Source organism: Benincasa hispida, chromosome 1 (genome assembly GCF_027475165.1).
Source record: "Benincasa hispida cultivar pf3 chromosome 1, pf3_genome.v1.1, whole genome shotgun sequence".
Classification (NCBI taxonomy): domain Eukaryota; kingdom Viridiplantae; phylum Streptophyta; class Magnoliopsida; order Cucurbitales; family Cucurbitaceae; genus Benincasa; species Benincasa hispida.
Genome location: NC_143478.1, coordinates 67,992,482 through 68,011,520, shown reverse-complemented (window position 1 = coordinate 68,011,520; position 19,039 = coordinate 67,992,482). Strand labels below are relative to the sequence as shown.

Sequence of the window (19,039 nt, the reverse complement as noted above, 5' to 3'; positions counted from 1 at the left end):
AAATGTTAGTCTTGTGATTTTTGGAATACATAACACATATAAATTGGTCTTACAATTTTGAAATTATCATATTTTGGGTAGGTTGATAGAGTATAATGTTGTACGATTGGTCTTGTAAATTTTGGAATCGTTCATATAGACATGAGTAATAGAAGAATGAAATTGTTTATTTTAGTATTCTAAATTGTTATGTTGAAGTCAATATGTAGACCTGAAATATGTGCAATTGTTTAGTTGATAAAATTGTCTTATTGGAACAAATGTAGTGCAGGAAATGAAAAATAGAAATTAAATTCGAATGTTTAATTTGGAAAAAAAAACATACATGACATTGGAAACGTGTCAAGAATTAGATTACTTGACCATTATTTCGTGTCAAGATAAAAATATATTTGACAAATAAAAAATATCAAGAATAATCATTATAAGTGTCAAAAATGAATACACTTGACATGTCATCAATGTCAAGTGTATTATATTTATTGACACGAAAATTGTGTCAAGAATTATTTCTCTCGACGTTTTTACAGTATCAAGTTATGACATTATACTTGATAGACGAATACACGACGCTTTTATTAGCGTCAAGTATACCTTCTACTTGACATTGAAAAAACGTCAAGTAATCCAATTTGTGTAGTAGTGACGACTCAAATACCATAAATAAATTCTATCTAAACATTATAAAACCACAAGTACACTATACATCCCAAAAGTATAAATTAAAAATCACCTAATATGGTCCTTAACGCTTCCGGCTGCCTATAGAATATGTGTATGCGAGTGAAGCTGACGACTAGGCGGTGGGATCGTTGGAAACTTGTGGATGTCCACATCGATGGAATTCCTTCAAGGTGAGAGAGCATAGTTGATTGTACTAGTGAAGTTGTTGTTGGCAAGTGAGTATTTAAAGGAATTGCAACCTCAGGACGATATGATTATTGGAAATAGGATTACATTTGACACAAAACCAGCTGTAGGGAGTTTAATTGCCTTCGTTTCATGTGACCAGTTTGCCCATAGGATCTTGAAAGCCAACTTTAAACACTATCAATCTCAGAACGTTATTGTTGAAAACGATGTTCAAAGTAGAAACATGTGTGTGAACGATCAAGGTCGGCGACTTGGTGAGGGCGATCGTAAAAAACTAGTCAAGACAATGGAATTCAAGAAAGGGTTGTTGAACCAACAATCTCGGACATGAGATTGAAAATTCGGGAAATTTGAATGAAATATGCATACATATGTTAATAAAAATTTAGAATAATAATAATAATAATAAAAAGATAATGTAAAATTCAAAAATTTACTACAAATTAAAACTTAAATGGAGATATAAAAATTAGAGATCGATACATTTTGAATGAATTTGAAAAATGGTATACAATCAAATAAATATAAAACTGTCAATTTGAAATTCAATATTGCCGCTGGTCGACCATATTAGGGTCAAATTCGATATTAGAAAAGTCAATCTCATGTGAGTGGCACACGTCTTGGTAAAAAATCTAATTCTTTATGGATAATTTTGTTATTTTTTCCAACTTTCTTTTTTTTTTTTTTTTTTTTTTTAAAAAAAAAGGTTAAAACGAATTGGGCCAAGAGCTGAAGCCCAGCCCACAACGTACCCAGATAAGTGTGCATCCGTCGGCTTCCTCTATCAGAATCATTGTCCATTAATCAGGAACAAAATCATAGAGACAGGAGCCAAACGGATATGGCATCTATCGCTTTGCCACTTTCCACTAAACTACAGCAAAATCAACTTCGCCATTCAAGCTTCCGCGGAAGCCCACTGCCACAGTCCGCCATTTCTTGTAGCTCAAACAAACAGGTTCAATTGCTGTTGCTCTTATTTGCTTAATCTCTGATGGATCTCATTTGTTTGACGAGCATTTATATGAAAATTGTTCGACCACGTTGATAGCTTGAAAGCTCCGAGCGTTTGTGTCTATATATATCTATATATGTGTGTGTATGTACGTATATACGACAAGTGCTAGAACACTTATCTCTTACTCGTTTTCGTATGATCGCGACCCAACAATTGATCATGAAAATTGATTAGGGAGAAGATGAAGTTGCAACAGTTTGAATACAAGGGATCCTCCTTATTTAGTATCGTGTTAAAACATGATTAAATTGGATTGTAAGAAGCATGGGAATGGACGAGACAGTGATATGAAAGGACTCAAACACGGCAACATATCAGCACAAACACAATAAAAACACGTCTATTAAAATATATATCAATTTTATACTTGAAGGATATTCAATTTCAATTTTCAACGTGTTTGATATATTTCTCTATTATGTTGAACAGATTTTTGATACGTGTTTCACTGCTTCTGCTTAGCAATGTTGGACACATCGTGTACAATTATTGTCTAACATATGTCTACTGGCGTAATTTTAGTTACAAGTGTCGGATACATATGCAATGATATTAGAGTGTCCAAATGTTCAACATGTTTCTAATGACTCGCACACGTTATCCAAACGGAAGTGGCATATTAAATTTAGATCAATAATAATGAGTATAGTATCAGAGAGAGTCGAAACTCTTACAGTTAATTTACTCTTTAATTGATTCAGTAGTTTACATGTGACTTCTTGTGCTATTGGCAGTGTTATGAATATATTATAGAGGTTAAATTTACCATCTTATATTGCGATATGGTTTAAGATTTTGGATCTAGTCTCGAGAAGTTCTGAAACTACCTGAAATTTAAGTGCACCAGCGAACTTTTTGACGGTATAAATGAAAGCGTAGCTGAATTAAGCTCAATTTTTATTTTATTAATTGATTAATTATTTATTTTTTTTTGTGTGGAACAGAAACAACATGTTTCAAAGACTTGTCTCACCAAAATCACTGCGAAGTTTGACCTGAAGCCTCCTCCATATCCTCTGGTATGTCGTCATATAATATTACTTAGTTCAACTTTTAATGCTCTCTAATGTTTAGAACATTTAGTAGCTGGTCTCGAGTTTAGGGAAAAACGGGATATTGTTATTAATCATTTTTGGATAATAAACGGATCTTGGACTATATATCATTGCTGGATGAGCTGGTGAATGGATTAAGCCCGTCTTGTAGTAAAGTTTGGCAAAATAAATAAAATGAAGGATTTCTCTCTTGTTAAATATTGTTTTCCCTAACCCAATCTAATCCTGAGAGTAACTCGTCCATCCTAAGGCCAACTCCAAGAGATTTCAAAGAGCAGAAGAGTTTATTTCCCTAAGCTTGAACTCAAGATTCAGGTGTTCCTAGATTCTATATATCTCAGTCCTTACCTATGGGATCGCTTCTCAGGGACTCTGTAGTTAAATATAAAAAATGATGCATCGATGCATATGATTATGAATTTGTTATTAGTATCAGTGAACACTACAAGATTTGGGATCCAATGTAACTCATCATTTATTTGAGAACAGCTACTATAAATAAAAGCAACTGCCATTGGTCAAATGAATTAGCTCTCTTGTCTGCTATCTTCTCTTGATGTATCACATGTTCTGTTCATAATAAGTATATGATTGAAAATTCACCATAACCCAATAGCTTTAGCTTTTAGGAGCACAAATTAACATATAATAACAAACCCTATGCTACAAACTCACAGTCAAAATTTCTAATACAGCTTTTTAAATAGAAATGTAGCAAAAATAGTTGCTTTGAACATTCATTACTTTACATGTTTGCATTATATGCACTTGTAAATAGGACTGCCTCTTACTTCTACTAAGTGTACTTCATAGGATGCTTTGGAACCACATATGAGCCGTTCAACCCTCGAGTATCATTGGGGAAAACACCACAGAGCTTATGTGGACAACCTAAATAGACAGATAGAAGGAACTGAGCTGGAGGAATTGTCACTAGAAGATATCATAACTAAAACATACAACAAAGGCGATATCCTTCCACAATTCAACAATGCAGCACAGGTACACACACCCATCACATAATTACTAAAATCTGCCTAATCAGTTTTTCACGAGATAGTAATCTTATGAGTAAAGAATGAATTGTGGTATGGTGATCGATGTTCTTTTATGGTTAAAATCATATTTTAGTTCAAGAAAGTTATTTTATTTTGTCCCTAAACTATCAAGCGTTATGTTTTGGGTCTTGAACATTGCAAAGACTATTTTGATTTTGGCTCCTTGCCATAGACATGCGTTTTATTTATTTAGTTAATGAGTAGGTATTTGCATAAACAAGTGTTTAAAGCTATTTGAAGTCGGTTTGACGTTGAGTTTTCAAATGTATTTATATGTTCTTGTCAAATGATTATTGAAAAATTTCTGTTAAAGGACATATAGTTTTCTCACAGTTGACCAAAATAGGATTTGAGCCTATCATAAATTCCTCAAAAAAACAGAAAAAACCAATCCAAGAAATATCCACAAAGAAGTCCTATAACATGCTATTATAACTGCAAATTTATAGATCTGGAACCACGATTTTCTCTGGGAGTCCATCAAACCTGGGGGAGGAGGGAAGCCAACAGGGGAACTCCTAGAACTGATTGAAAGGGACTTTGGTTCTTTTGAAAAGTTTTTGGAAGAATTCAAGTCCGCTGCTGCAACGCAGTTTGGTTCTGGTTGGGCTTGGCTTGCATGTAAGTCATATACTCATATTACTTATGGTTATTTAGATTGACTTTCTAAGTATTTTTTTAGTGCCAAAATAAAGTATTTTTAAACACTTAAAAAGTCAATTCAAACGGGTCATTGGTTTTAATTCTCTCATACTTGTATTTATGTCAATCAATTTTGGTTTGAATTATGCTAAGTTAGTCTCATTTTCTCTTCTTTAGATAAGGATAACACGGTTGACCATCCACGTCCATCAGAGAAGGACAAAAAGCTTGTTATTCTAAAGAGTCCCAATGCCGTTAACCCACTCGTTTGGGACTATGCTGTGAGTACTGTATCATCTTTTATCACATTAACGTAGAGAAAAAAGGAATAAGATAATTAATAGCACAATAAAGTATAAACAGAGGAAGCATAATTTTAGTTTGGTTTTAATTTGTCCTCTATAATTCAAAAGTTTCATTATAATTTTCCCTATGGTTTTATTAAATCTACTACCAAAAAAGCCTTGTTATTACTAGATGCTAACAGTGTTCTTACACAGTGTTTTAAAAAGCCCTCTCGAGCATGCGCTTAAGCTCAAGGTGCAGGTTTGGCACCTCACCTTGAAAAGGCAAAGCTCACAAAATAAGGTGTGCTTTTTATGAAACCCCAAGGCTTTAAGCCGGCCTTGGGGCTTTACCATTATTTTTAAAATACAGCAATAATTAAGGTTTTTTTCTTCTTTATTAACTAAAGAAAATCAACTTTACTTAGCCTAAATGCAAAACTTCTTGTGTTTAAGGCACCTCACAAAAAGAAGCCCGCATTTTTTTTTTGCGCCTCGTGCTTAAGCCCTAAAAGACTATTGCGCATTATTGCTCTCGAGTTTTAAAAAACATCGTTCTTACATCTCAAAGGAAAAATGAGTCAACTTCTAATGTTATTTGAAAGTTAAATTAGCTGATACTATATATATATATATACGCGCACAAAATATTAGCTCACTATTCCATTGTGTGAACATAAGAAAATTTTTAACAGCTAGCAGGGCAAGTGGTGACATATCCAGTTTGATAACTATTTGTTTGTCTATTTATTTATTATTATTATTATTTTTTTGTTTTAAACAATTAAGCTTTATGTTACTGCTCCCACCTATAAGTATTGAAAGAGTAATGCCATTCAAAATCGAATTCACCGAAGATCTATTGCTCTGCATGCTCGGCTCCCAAAATATAGAGAGGCTTTTGTGGGCAGATCCGGCCATCCGAGTTTATTGGTCCAGAAAGTCATGAAAGAGGCAGGCTAAGTGAAATAAAATAATATACTAGTGCTACTATAGAATCTTATGAATCGAGCACGACACACTTTCTATATCTCCTTCGCCTACAAGGCGAACAACTTAGCTTACAACACAGCATGTTTGCCACCACTCTGGCAGGCTGGTTGCATTGGCCATACCGTAATGGAGCTGAGAAGTGTCCCATATCTTGTTACACGCGGAGCGTGGATTTCCTTTTAGTTAGTTTGTCTAATTGTTTTGATGAGTCTCACTGTCTCGGGAAAAGAATGATTAAAGATGTGGGTACATTAGAGAGCGAAAGGTCTCCGTTTTCTTTCTTTTTTTTTTTTTTTTTATAGCATTTACGTTGTAGGTCAACTCAAAGTAGCAAAAATATACAGGAGCCATTAGTATGTACAACTTTTCTTCCTACACGAGAAGCCACGAAGAGAAAGAGACCCTCCAGGCCGAAGATGATTGTTGTTTTGGTATCATTTTCCACCAACGTTTTAAAAAAACCAAGCCAAGTCAGTCTTTATTTTCCAAATTTGACTAAAATTCAAATGTTTATTTAAGAAATTTGAAAACCTTGGTAAGAAAATAGGGAGAAAACAAGCATAAAAATAGAAAACTAAAAACAAAATTGTTATTTAATGGAGTCCAAAGAACTTCTGATGGTGGAATAGTAATTGAACCTTATTTTTACTTTTCCTTTTTTTGCAGCCACTTCTTACTATCGACGTCTGGGAGGTAATCGATTTTGTTTCCTTAATTTTTTTCCCTGTCGGGTTTCTGGGGTGGGATGTAGGGTTATGTTTTCTTTCAAGAAAAAAGAGGAATGACTTTTCGTCATTGCTAATGTTGTGCTTTTCTTTTTTTGATTTGATCTCAACAGCATGCTTATTACCTAGACTTCCAGGTTAGACTTGGCCTCATGTCTTATGACTTGAATTATTTTGTTCTTCGTTTCTCAATTCTCGACTCGTCTGTTCTTATAACGTCGTTACTCGGTAAAACCGTTTTTCTTGTAGAATCGGCGACCTGATTATATATCAACCTTTGTTTCAAACCTAATATCATGGGAAGCAGCAGACTTGAGGCTGCAGAAAGCCAAGGTTGAAGCTGCTGAAAGAGCAAAGGAAAAAGAAAAGAAAAAGGAGAAGAAAAAGGCGGAAGGAAGCGACGAAGATGTCTACGTTGACAGCAGTTCAAGCGAGTCGGATTCAGATTCTGACTAAAAATTGCTTCTTTGGTTTACATAACTCATAAGGGTGCACACCATATTTTATTTCTGTACTCTAAATCATGTGGTTTGTTGCTGTGATCAGTTTGTAGACTTTGAGTCATTGGCTGTAAAGTGAGGATGGAGTGTGTAATTTTGTAGCTTTGAGAGAATGCATTGTAATAGAACTGTTACTAGAACATAGGGAGTAGGGACTTTTACTTCCACCTTTCTGCATGTATAATGTTATGGTCCTTTTGGGAAAAGTGTTTAATAAATATATTCTATTTTAGTGTTTAGATTTTCATGTATTATGTTTTGGCCTTTAGCATTCAAATCTTCAGCTTTACTTATTTTCCTATTTATAGTTTTTTTTTTAAAAGAAAAAAAATTTAAAGTACAAATCACTCCTTTTAAATGTTGTCATAGAATTTCTAATGGAATTCAAGACTTGGAATGGTGTGATGGTGACATAAAATGAAAATTTGGATCACCATACTTGTTTTAGGTTACCGTCATATTGGTCTACGTCTCAAATTTTGTCCACATTTTTTAAGGAATTCTACTCTAGTTTTGAAATAATTATAAAATATCAAGGGTAGTATCGTACTTTTTGAAAAAAGAAAGAGTATTTTAACAATATATGAGCTATGTTCTATAATCTAGTTATATTTTCCATTAATCATTTAACGAAACTCTTGATCTATATAGGAACGTTTGGGGCAAGGAGTTGATTATTATAGTCCTAAGTTATTATAATTGAGTTATAATAGTTTGTGTTTGAGACGTAGATTATTTTAGTTTGAGTTATAATAGTATATGTTTGAGGTGTAAATTATTTTAGTTTGAGAAGAAAATAGTAAACACTGGAGCAAAGATAATATATATATATATATATATATATATATATATATATATATATATAGCAAATAGTAAATACTGTAAGGTTAGTGGATTTTGAAATAGTATTATCTTATGATAGATCTTGCCCCAAACATTCCTATATGGTTTCAAACATTTTTTTTTTTTTAATGTGCACCCTTGATCTATAAGAAGGTTTTGTTAAATAATTTGTGATAATGAATGATGGGAACTAAAATGATGAGTATATAGTCAATAAATATAGACAATTATATTGGTTTAATCATAAAGTACAAACAATTTATGTATAAAAAAGTGTCTAATATTACCTATATTTCAAAGTTCGATTCTAAAGGGAAAGGGGCAAGAAATTTACCAAATGAGACATTGAATAGTTCCAAATAATAAAGTATACATTATTGGACTCGTTTTTTTTTTTTTTTTTTTTTTAATAATTGGTCATGCGAAAAACATTTCCAATTAAATCCGGAACCTAACCCAACTAATGGCGTCACCAAGAAAAGAAAGGCCACTGGCTGAGTTGAATATAAATATTTTTATAGTGTCTTTCTAGTAAAAAAAAAAAAAACATTTACTTCCAATAATATAGCGGGATTATAAGATTGACTAAAGTCATGATTAACTTTGAAAATTCTATAATTGAATAGAAGATATATCTTTTTCTATAGGTAAAAAATTATCAATTATTTTAATCATTTTTTATATTACTCTCATATCTTCGGTAATTGTCTCATTCAAACATAGCTCATTCAAGTACATCTCATCTATTTGGGGTCACCCATATTCCTTCAAAAGTTAGAATAATATTTTTGACTCTTCATAAATGTTTTAAAACTACCATTAGAGTAGAAATCTATTAGATCGTTAGACAAAAATTGAGACTTGAAATAGTGTGATAATTATCTGAAATAAAAATCAGAATTCGAACATCGTCACACTCAACCATGACCCAATTTCCATTCAAATTTCGATGGATTTTCTACACAAATGATAATGTTGAAACATTTATAAAAGGTCGATAATATTACAACTTTGAAAAGAATCAATATATTTTTTTAAATAAATGACAAAATTCAAAAGTTTTTATGTAATTCCCCCCGTTGAATATTAACAAAAATATGAGGCCATTATTATTATTATATCAATTTACATCTCTAATACATTGGAGTTATATCAATTTAAATCATGAATTAGTTAAGTGTATCACTTTAAATTGAACATTCATAAATGCATCAACTTACACCCTCAATTACGTTTTGTTTAGATAAACATCAAACGAGACTTATAGTTTTATTAATTGAACCCATGAACCTTCATGACCAAATTAGTTTATACACTCAATCTTATATTTGAAAATTGCTAGTGCATCAATTCTATTAATTCAACATTTGAAAAAATTAACACATAGTGTAAGAATTGAATGAATGAGTAATTTTCAAATGTAATCTTAAGGGTTATTTGAAACAACTCAACTTCAATGGTAAATATTATTGAAATTCGTACATTTATCGAATAACTCAATTTGTCTTCCTGTATTTTTCTATTTTTTATCTTTATCGAGAAATTTCATGTTTCTCTCGATCTCTACTTTTTCACAATTATCATAAAAACGTCATCTTATAACTCTACATTCTAAACATAAATTTACTAACTCCAACATATTAATTTTAGTTTTAATTTTTTTAAAAAAATCGTATATTTGGCAAACTAAAGGAAGGAGCCTACACGCTTCTAAAAATGTAACTAAGTCAAGGTCAACTCTCTCTTCCTCTTTCCCTCCTCCTTCTCTCTTCTCTTTACGTCTTTATTTGTTAATAAATGAATCCCCCATTTTTAACTTTTTCACTTCCGGCAATTTTCAGGCAGCCCAAGCCCCGTTTCAACGCCCAAGATGATTCTCATCAACTGCTCCCACTGCCGGACGCCGCTACAGCTCCCCACAGGCGCCGCCTCCGTCCGATGCGCCATCTGCCGCGCCGTCACATTCGTCGCCGACCCCCGAGGCTTTCCTCCGCCGCCGCAGCAGCAGCAGAGTTACTTTCCCGGCTACCATCAGTATCAGTACCCCTCTCCGACGCCGCCGATGTACCCTGCCGGTGGCGTCCGCAGCCCTAAACGGGCGGTGATTTGCGGTATATCGTATAAAAATACCCTGCACGAGCTGGAGGGGTGTATTAATGATGCCAAGTGTATGAAGTATTTGCTGGTCAACCGTTTTTACTTCCCTGATTCCTCCATTCTTATGCTCACTGGTAATTTCTTTCTTCATATTTCCTCCATCAAATTAACATCTTTCTTTTTCGTTTTAGGTATTGAAATGGTCTGAATTCATGAGCTGAGCTTATCCGTTGGATTGTAAGCTTAGTTTAAATTAAATTAAATCAAATACTTATCAAGTTGGATCTTAATTTTAAAATTAGCTTTATAATAGATAACGATTTTTTTATTTATTTAGCTTGATTTCACGATAAAATTTAGTCTTTTTTTTAAAAAAAAAAAAAAAAAGATTTCTTGCTTTTTTTAGATACTTGAATTAGTATTTCTTTTTTTGGCCTAAGCTTATATTTGATTTAACTTTTTAAGTATTTAATTTTAAAAATAAATAAAAAATTGAAGTATTTGGTAATCTTTCAAAATAGCTTTTGATACATTTTAAAGTATATTTTAAACTTTTTTTTTTTATAAAAAAAATTTAATAAAAAAATATTTTTTTCTTTAATCAATTCAAATAATCAAATATAGTTTGTGATATTTTCTAAATGACCATTAATGGAGTTTATGATTGGTTCATAGATGAAATTGATAGAAGAAAGGTTTAAAAGTGGAAAATGGAAAACAAGACAGCTCTCCAATTAAAAACTGCTAAGTTTTAATTAAAAAAAAATAATGTTTTGTGGTTTGGTTTGGTTTGGTTTTTTTAAGGAATTAGAGCATTATGCTTTTTGAATTGACTTTTTAAATGCTTAAAAATATTTTTTTAAACGCTCATAAAGTGAATCAAATCAAATCAAACCAGACCTTTTGGCTTAGAAGTTCAAAACTTTTGACACTTGAATTGATCCTATTGTAGATGAAGAAACTGATATTTACAAGCGTCCAACAAAGCAAAACATCAGAATGGCACTGCATTGGCTTGTGCAGGGTGTTCAAGCAGGGGACTCTTTGGTGTTCCATTTCTCTGGCCATGGTTTGCAGCAGCAGAACTATACCGGTGACGAGATCGATGGCTATGACGAAACGCTCTGCCCACTGGACTACGAGACGGCGGGAACGATCATCGACGACGAGATCAATGCAACCATAGTTAGGCCTCTCCCTTATGGTGCTAAGCTCCATGCCATCATAGATTCATGCCACAGTGGAACTATGTTGGACTTGCCATTCCTATGTCGGATGAACAGGTAGGACTCCATTTGATTACGATTTCATTTTTCTTTTTTAGTCATGTTGTCTTCTTTACACAATTTTTGGTATGTTTTCACCTTTCTCGTACTCACATTAGAACTCTTTAGGTTTCTTTTTTCTTCATGTTAAAGTGTTGATATAATTAAATTTATCATAACCCATCAATTTAAGCTTTTAGGTCAATTTAATATGGTGGGAGAGCACGAAATTCTACGCTCAAATGCCTCTAATGTCATTTCCTCCCTAACTAATATTGATTTCCATTTGTTGAGATATTCTAGGATCGACTCTTATACAAAATGAGTGTTAAAATATTGATATAATTAAATTTACAACAACCCATCATCGTAAGTTTTTGAGTCAATCGGTGATTTAATACTTCGTTATTCAAAGAAACTTATTATATTCTGTAAAAACATATGTGATCGATTGTTTCTTAAAAGTTATATATCACACGTGATCAGTTTTCTATAACATATCAACTTGCCATTCCCTACTCGAAATCATAAGCTTGTGAATAGTGATTTGAAAATGTTTGATGATTCACTGTGTTTTACTTGAAGTTGATTTCATTTTAAGGGCAAGCAAAACTACTAAAAAAAATGCTTTTATTCTTTCCAAATCCATTTGAATACTATAAAAAATGAGTTTAAATGTGTGAAAATAAATATTGAATTGATTCTGAGTGATGAGAGACATGTTTTCGAGTGTTTTAAACATGAAAAAAAAAATGATTTTAACTATTTTAAAATCATCTCCAACGTATATTGAATCTATTTTGAAAAACTTTTGGGCAGGAATGGAAGCTACATGTGGGAGGACCATAGGCCTCCATCAGGTATATATAAAGGAACAAATGGTGGAGAAGTGATCTCTTTCAGTGGTTGTGATGATGATCAAACTGCTGCAGACACTCAGGTAAAAACTCTCAAAACTCTTTTGCTCTTTGTTTATCTCTTCATTAATCCAAATGCTTTCTCTCTTTTTTTGTGGCCATATGGTTTATAAGTTGAAAAGATATTAAGGCATGTTTTGGAAGTGATTTTGTAGAGGTCAAAATCAGTTTTGTTATATTCAAAAGTACCTTGAATCATGTTTTTAATAATTTAAAAATCAATTTTGATGGTATGAAAATCGTATTTAAAAGTGTAAAATCAAACCCTAAATTGGTTTATTCATCTTGGATTGGTCTAGTGGTAGTGAAAACATAAAAAAAAGGTCAAAGGGCCCCGGGGTCATAGGTACTAGGATTTAATATCCTACGGGTTTTCTTACATCCAAATGTTGTAGGATCAAGCGGATTGTTCTGTGAGATTAGTCGAGGTGTGCGTAAGCTGGTCCGAACACTTACGGTTATAAAATTAAAAAAAAAAAAAAAAAAAAAAAACCATAAATCGGTTTTTGACTAAATTCTACCTTCCAATCCAATGGAAATTAGATGAAATCTATCACGACATCGATTCAATTGATGAAAATAGATTCAATAAAAATATATTTTAGGTTAAGGTACTATTTTGGTTCCTCACACTCTAGGACTTGTCTTAATTTAGTCCCCAAGCTTTGAAATGTCCCAGAACGAAATTCGTAATCCTGATACGTAATCGAATTGAAAAGGAAACGTTTATCAATCCAATTACAATTGATTATTACATAAGACCCATTACTTTTTTTTTTAATATGTAAACCTTTGTGGAATTTTCAGATTTTGTCCCCACACGTCATCAAATATCGTTTATACGGTTTTGGTTTCATTTACATTGGTATAGGTACATAGGTATATAAATTATCATGTACCTTTATCAGTAAGATGATATCGAGTATCGATACCGATGATATTGATACATATGAGCATAACTATTCATTTTTTTCCCTTCTTTTCCCCCTCTTTTTTTGTCCATTATGTTATGTTCCTTTATTCTACCGAAATCAATCTATATACGTTAAATTTGTGATATTCATGTACATTCTATTATTTTGCATAGAAGTATTGTTTTGATATGGTCAATATGTGTTGAGATACATTTTTTTTTCTTCTCAATCTCGAAGGCATTATAGTAATCACACTTGTTCCATTCCATTACGAGAACCAATATAAATGACCTCAATAAAAATCAAATTACTATTACAAACTGTCTATGTAAACAGATCCAAAACAATCTAATTTCATTTGGGATTAAGACTCATTACGATTGACACGTATGAAAACTCATTACGATTAAACCAATTTTGATTATGAGTTGGTAAACGTGACGTTATCTATAAACTAAAAGATGAAGTGTTGATATGAACAAACAGGCTATGTCAAAGGTTACAGCCACAGGAGCCATGACTTTTTCTTTCATTAAGGCCATTGAGAGTGGGCAAGCAACTACTTATGGTAATATGTTAAGTTCAATGAGATCAACCATTCGAAACACTGACCTTAATCCCGGAGGTGATATCGTTACAAACCTAATCACCATGCTTTTATCCGGAGGAAGCTTTTCTACCCGACTTCAACAGGTAATACATTTTCTTTTTCTTTCTTTTCCCCCCCTAATTTTTAGAAATTTAGACTTCCGATCTCAAAAATGTAAAACATATTAATTACTGTCGAGTTACGTGGAAGATCAGGTTTAACATTGATAGTAAGAACGGGTCAATGTCTCTAATATGTTTTAAAAATACGAATAAAAAAATCTCTCTATAATTTCAATATGAATATTAATACAAATGACAAGATCTAAAACTTATTCGAGAAGTTCTTTCGTTATCAATTTTGTTATTAAATCAATTATTTTTATCCTTGGTGTGCTCACTTTGGTGCTCTTCTTAAAATTAATTAGTAATTACTCGAATAACGTGAGGGATTGAGAATTCAAACCTTTGATCTGAGTAGTGGTCATGCTAGCATCAAATATCAATTTTTACTCTTAAACTTTGGAGATTATATCAATTAAACTTCAAATGGATTATTGTATCAATTAAAATCTTAGACTTTTATTATTGATGCCATTCGTTAGTGATTTGTAGCTATTTTTACTTGATCAAGCATATTTATTCTCCAATAAATCTATCAAAATATGAAAACAAATTATAACATGGGTTTTCTTTTTTCCTTCTAAAAAAGATGGAGAAAAATCTGGAGTGACAAGCAAATGAAAAAAATTGCTCAAATTTTATGAAAAGTCGATATTATATAGTTTATTCTCGCATTTACCTCTCATCCACATTAATGATTGCTTTTAGATAAGTCTTATACACACGTAAAAATGCAGTAAGATTTTCAAAATAAAATTATAATAGAGGATCAAAATTGATTCAGATATGATGAACATATTTCAACTGTCGTAAAAGTTATACAAGATATAAGTTGATTTCTTTTTAAAATAAATGTAACGTTTTATGTAATTATGTAATTCTTAATTTAAATTTAGTTTTTTTTACAATTAAATTTAGTAGATTATAGTGCAGAAACGTAAATTACTGATTTTATTTATTTATTTTCCTGCAGGAACCCCAGCTAACTGCCCATTCAACATTCGATGTATATAGCAAGCCATTCTCGTTATAACTTTCCTCGAGAGATGTTATTTTTTACCCAAAAGAGGTTACACATTTAGTCCGTTTATTGAGAGATTCAAAATGTTACAATTTTACTTTTGAAATTTGAAATTGGTTTCAATTTGTTCGTTGAATTTCAAGATTCACACCTTTAATCTCAATTTTTTAGTACGTACTCGTTTTTTATTTGTAGTGTTAATGTCTATTAATTAATTTTTTTAAAAAAATTAAAAATATAATTAATAAATTCACTATTTCAATTTAAAATTTAATTTCATGATTATTCAGAATTCATTAATGTAAGTATTTAACGAAAAATTGAAGTAAAAAATATAAATTTTGAAACTTAGGCTCCATTTTGTAATCATTTTACTTTTTTTGTTTTTGTTTTTTAAAATAGAGTTTATATCATTTACATTTCTTACAATGATTTGTATTTTTTTTAGTACAATTATTCAATTTTTAGCCAAATCCAAAAAACAAAAAGAACTTTTCGAATGCTACTTTTTTTAGTTCTCAAAATTTGACTTTGTTTTTAAACTATTAGTGAAAATAGATAACAAATGAAGAAATTTGGAGGTGGAAGTAGTGTCTATAAACTTAATTTTTAAAAGTGAAATAGTTACCAAAGATTGAGATCGAAACACGAATCTCATATGTAAAATTGTAACATTTTTAAAACATGTGGAATAAAATGAAACAAATCTCAAAATTTAGGGATTAAATGTGGTAACGTTTTGAAAAATAAGGATCAAATGGAAACTAAGCCTAAAACCTAATATCAAAAATATTTTTTTTCCTAAAAAGTAAGTCAGATAATCGATGAATGTCAAGAATTGAAATAATAACAATGGTTATTGGATGTTATTTATATTTAAATGTAAGTCATAGAATTGACTATCCATTTTGTTTTATCGTTGAGCAATGCTCGCTTTTGACATCAATTTATTATTATTATTATTAAAATTTGATTTAAAAAAAATCATAAAGTATGCTTACAATTAGGAGTGAGTATGTTAGACCGAAAAACCGATACGACCGACCTAAACCGGCCGAAATAGGGTTGGCTGGTCGAAAATTTAAATATTTCGGTCGAGGGTCGGTTTCAAAATCACCCATCAAATAAGTTGTCGGTCGAGCGCACAAGGAGTCGGGTCTGACCAAAATATTTAAAAAATTATATAAAATATAATATAATACTCTTCAGTCTTCGATTTTCCTTCTTTCGATCCGCACGCCGCACCCGCACGACTTGTTAGGGTTTTGTTCCTTCGTTTGTCTTCGTTGGTTCCTTTCAATTTTCAGTCGTTCTTTTTGTTACATTACATTGTTCGTTTTCAATTTTTAGTCGTTCCTTTCAATTCGTCGCCGTTCCGTCGTTCCTTTTGATTCTCAACCGCATGCCGCTTCCTTCTGTTTCCTTCCTTCCTTTTGATTCTCAGTCTCAACCGTTCCTTCCGCTTCATTCGTCTTCGTAGTTCGTTCTGCTGTTCCTTTCGATTTTCAGCCGCAGGTCCGTATATCTTCTATTCCAACTGTTAATGCATTGTAGAGTGTAGATTCTAGCCGTTTCAATGGAAATTAGTTTGATTTATGGATGTGGTGGGTAGTGATTGACTGATTGTAATGTATTCTAAATGGAAATTAGTTTGAAAACAATGGAAATTAGTTTGACTTTGATTTATGGATGTGTGGTTAGTGATTGACTTAACAATCTTACTGAGTTTATGTAAAGCTAAAATCCTTTGAGTTTTTGTGAATTATGTGATACTGACGACGTCTGTCATGTTGTGGTTCAGCTACATGGATTCAACGGATATGGAGTTTGATAGAACTGCAACTGATGCTTCAAAAAATGAACGAGATGTAGAAGAAATGGATGCCAATATGTTGACGTTGATTCAACAAATGAGACATCAAATGTTCTAAATCCACAAAAAAGAAGGAATGCAGTGAAAAAATCCATGGTTTAGGATTATTTTGAGAGGCTAAAAGGTGATCCTAAATACTCTCGTGCTCAATGTAAGTATCGTGGAGTTATCTATGCATGTCATTCCAAACGTAATGGTACTAGGACTATAAAGAATCATTTGGAAAATTGTAAAAAATACCCTTACCAGAAAAAGAGAGATCCAACCCAAATGACATTATATTTCAAAACTAAAACCAAAGACAATATTAGGGATAATACGTCACAACTTGTATGTGAGTCATATAGTTTAGAGAGTTGTCGGGAAGTGTTGGTTGAAATGGTAATTGTTGATGAATTGCCATTTAAGTTTGTAGAGGGTAAAGGATTTAAGAAATTTGTCGATAGTTTAACATGTGCAAATCAACCTAGAATTGTTGTTCCGTCTTGGTTTATTGTGGCTAAAGATGTGCTTAAGTTGTATGTTAATGAGAAAAAGCATTTGAAAGAAATGTTTGTGAACAAAAAGTATAGAGTTTCTCTCACTACGGATTGTTGGACATCGGGACAAAATATAAATTACATGGTACTAACTGTCCATTTCATGGTTTATAATTGTATACGTTTGAATGCTGGTAGTGTAAATGCAATGCTAGTTGGAATGGTCAATAGCATGAAAGCAAAGTTTGAGAAATACTGGGGGAATAATGAAAAAAATAACCTGTTGTTGTATATTGCTATCGTGCTAGATCCTGGAAAAAAAAGCTAAGGTTTGTATCTTTTTGCCTTAAAAAATTTGTTGGGCCAAAGGTTGCCAAATCTATGGGAAATGTAGTAGAACAATGTTGTAGACGTCTCTTTCACGAGTACAATATTACTCATACTCAGAGTGGGAATGAAAGTGGGAGTGAGAGTACTACTACTAATACACCAATTGTCTCAGCCTCGGAGACCATGATTGATTATGATCCAACTGAAAAAGGTGGGTGAAAACTTTGTCTATGATACAATTGATCTTGATTTTGAAGGCGATGAGACTACACCTTTCGAACAGAGGTCAGAGATTGATATTTATTTGTTGGAAGCGAATGTTAAGAATGAAGGTAATTTTGACATACTTCGATGGTGGAAGAGGAACAGTCATCGGTTTGAAGTTCTTAGTCGTATGGCTAGAGATATTTTGACAATTACAGTATCTACTGTAGCGTCTGAGTCGGCTTTTAGTACAGGAGGACGTGTTATTGATTCATCACGTTGTTCATTGGCTCCAAAAACAGTTGAGGCTCTGATTTGTACTCAAAATTGGCTAAATTCTGGTCCAACAGATCTTGAAGTTTACCTTGACATGGAAGAAACTTCATTATTTGAAGAAGGTATTTATTCATCATTTGTATTTTGTAGTTGTAACTTGTTAGATTAAAATCTTATTGAGGTTGTCTTTCTATTCTTAATTTTAACTATATAGGATTCAGAGCGGTTATGGACAATGAAAAAGACATTTAAGACCTTCCAGATTTTGCAAAGTTGTCCGTTAACGATTAAGCATTTATCATTTGATTTTATTATAATTTAGTTGTATTTAGCAATTGACTTTATGTTTTATTGTAATTGGGTTGTATTTAACAATTGACTTTATGTTTTATTGTAATTGGTTGTATTTGACAATCGACTTTATGTTGTAATTTCTAGTTTGATTGATTGTATGTGAGTGTGACTATGTGTCATGTGACATTTCTATTTGTGGCCTACACTCTCGATTCTCATATTAGTTTTGTTTTCAAATATATATGTAATATGTATTAAAGGTTCTTTAAACAATTAAGCGAAGTGAGCAGTAACACAATCTCAAATAATTGACATGTTAATCCTTAAATATTAAGGGTTGTCAAATCAAATCATATTAATATCTTATTTTTAATACCTCTAGGCTAACTCTTTTCCATAAGTATTAAAATAATAAAATGTGAAATAATATATTGAATTCTGATTCACAATCACAAATTAAAAGAAAAAACTAAACATGATTGATAAGGAAGTTAATAAATAGTTGATTTTTTTAAATTAAAAATTGCTACTTATAACGATAATGATTTATAATTAAATATAACTTCTACCTAATAGCAAATTTTCTTAGAATTTTAATAAATAAATAATTTCTTTTAAAGGAAGAAAAAAAGTCAAAAAAAAAAAAAACCCTAATCCGAAAAAA

The 19,039-nt window shown here is 31.8% G+C and overlaps 2 protein-coding genes across 2 annotated transcripts; both read left to right on the top strand.

Annotated features, from left to right (window-relative positions):
* The first annotated feature begins 1,656 nt into the window (after window positions 1-1,656).
* LOC120078496 (superoxide dismutase [Fe], chloroplastic-like) lies at window positions 1,657-7,390 on the top strand. The gene is made up of 8 exons (XM_039032770.2): window positions 1,657-1,834; window positions 2,839-2,913; window positions 3,763-3,951; window positions 4,457-4,628; window positions 4,827-4,930; window positions 6,593-6,619; window positions 6,765-6,788; window positions 6,901-7,390. Exons 1-8 carry the CDS (start codon window positions 1,718-1,720, stop codon window positions 7,105-7,107), a joined length of 915 nt encoding a protein of 304 aa, XP_038888698.2. The 5' UTR covers window positions 1,657-1,717; the 3' UTR covers window positions 7,108-7,390.
* Window positions 7,391-9,698: 2,308 nt separating this feature from the next.
* Window positions 9,699-15,055, top strand: LOC120081362 (metacaspase-1-like). The gene is made up of 5 exons (XM_039036206.2): window positions 9,699-10,225; window positions 11,044-11,374; window positions 12,176-12,296; window positions 13,674-13,880; window positions 14,872-15,055. The coding sequence occupies exons 1-5, from the start codon at window positions 9,865-9,867 to the stop codon at window positions 14,929-14,931; spliced, it is 1,080 nt and encodes a 359-aa protein (XP_038892134.1). The 5' UTR covers window positions 9,699-9,864; the 3' UTR covers window positions 14,932-15,055.
* The last annotated feature ends 3,984 nt before the right edge of the window (window positions 15,056-19,039 follow it).

Bases quoted from the DNA above. Each gene is read 5' to 3' on its own strand.
- LOC120078496 (XM_039032770.2), top strand. From the start codon at position 1,718: ATGGCATCTATCGCTTTGCCACTTTCCACTAAACTACAGCAAAATCAA. The intron at 1,835-2,838 runs GTTCAATTGCTG...TGTGTGGAACAG, and splicing joins CTTGTAGCTCAAACAAACAG to AAACAACATGTTTCAAAGAC. The intron at 4,931-6,592 runs GTGAGTACTGTA...CTTTTTTTGCAG, and splicing joins CACTCGTTTGGGACTATGCT to CCACTTCTTACTATCGACGT.
- LOC120081362 (XM_039036206.2), top strand. From the start codon at position 9,865: ATGATTCTCATCAACTGCTCCCACTGCCGGACGCCGCTACAGCTCCCC. The intron at 11,375-12,175 runs GTAGGACTCCAT...ACTTTTGGGCAG, and splicing joins TTCCTATGTCGGATGAACAG to GAATGGAAGCTACATGTGGG. The intron at 13,881-14,871 runs GTAATACATTTT...ATTTTCCTGCAG, and splicing joins TTTCTACCCGACTTCAACAG to GAACCCCAGCTAACTGCCCA.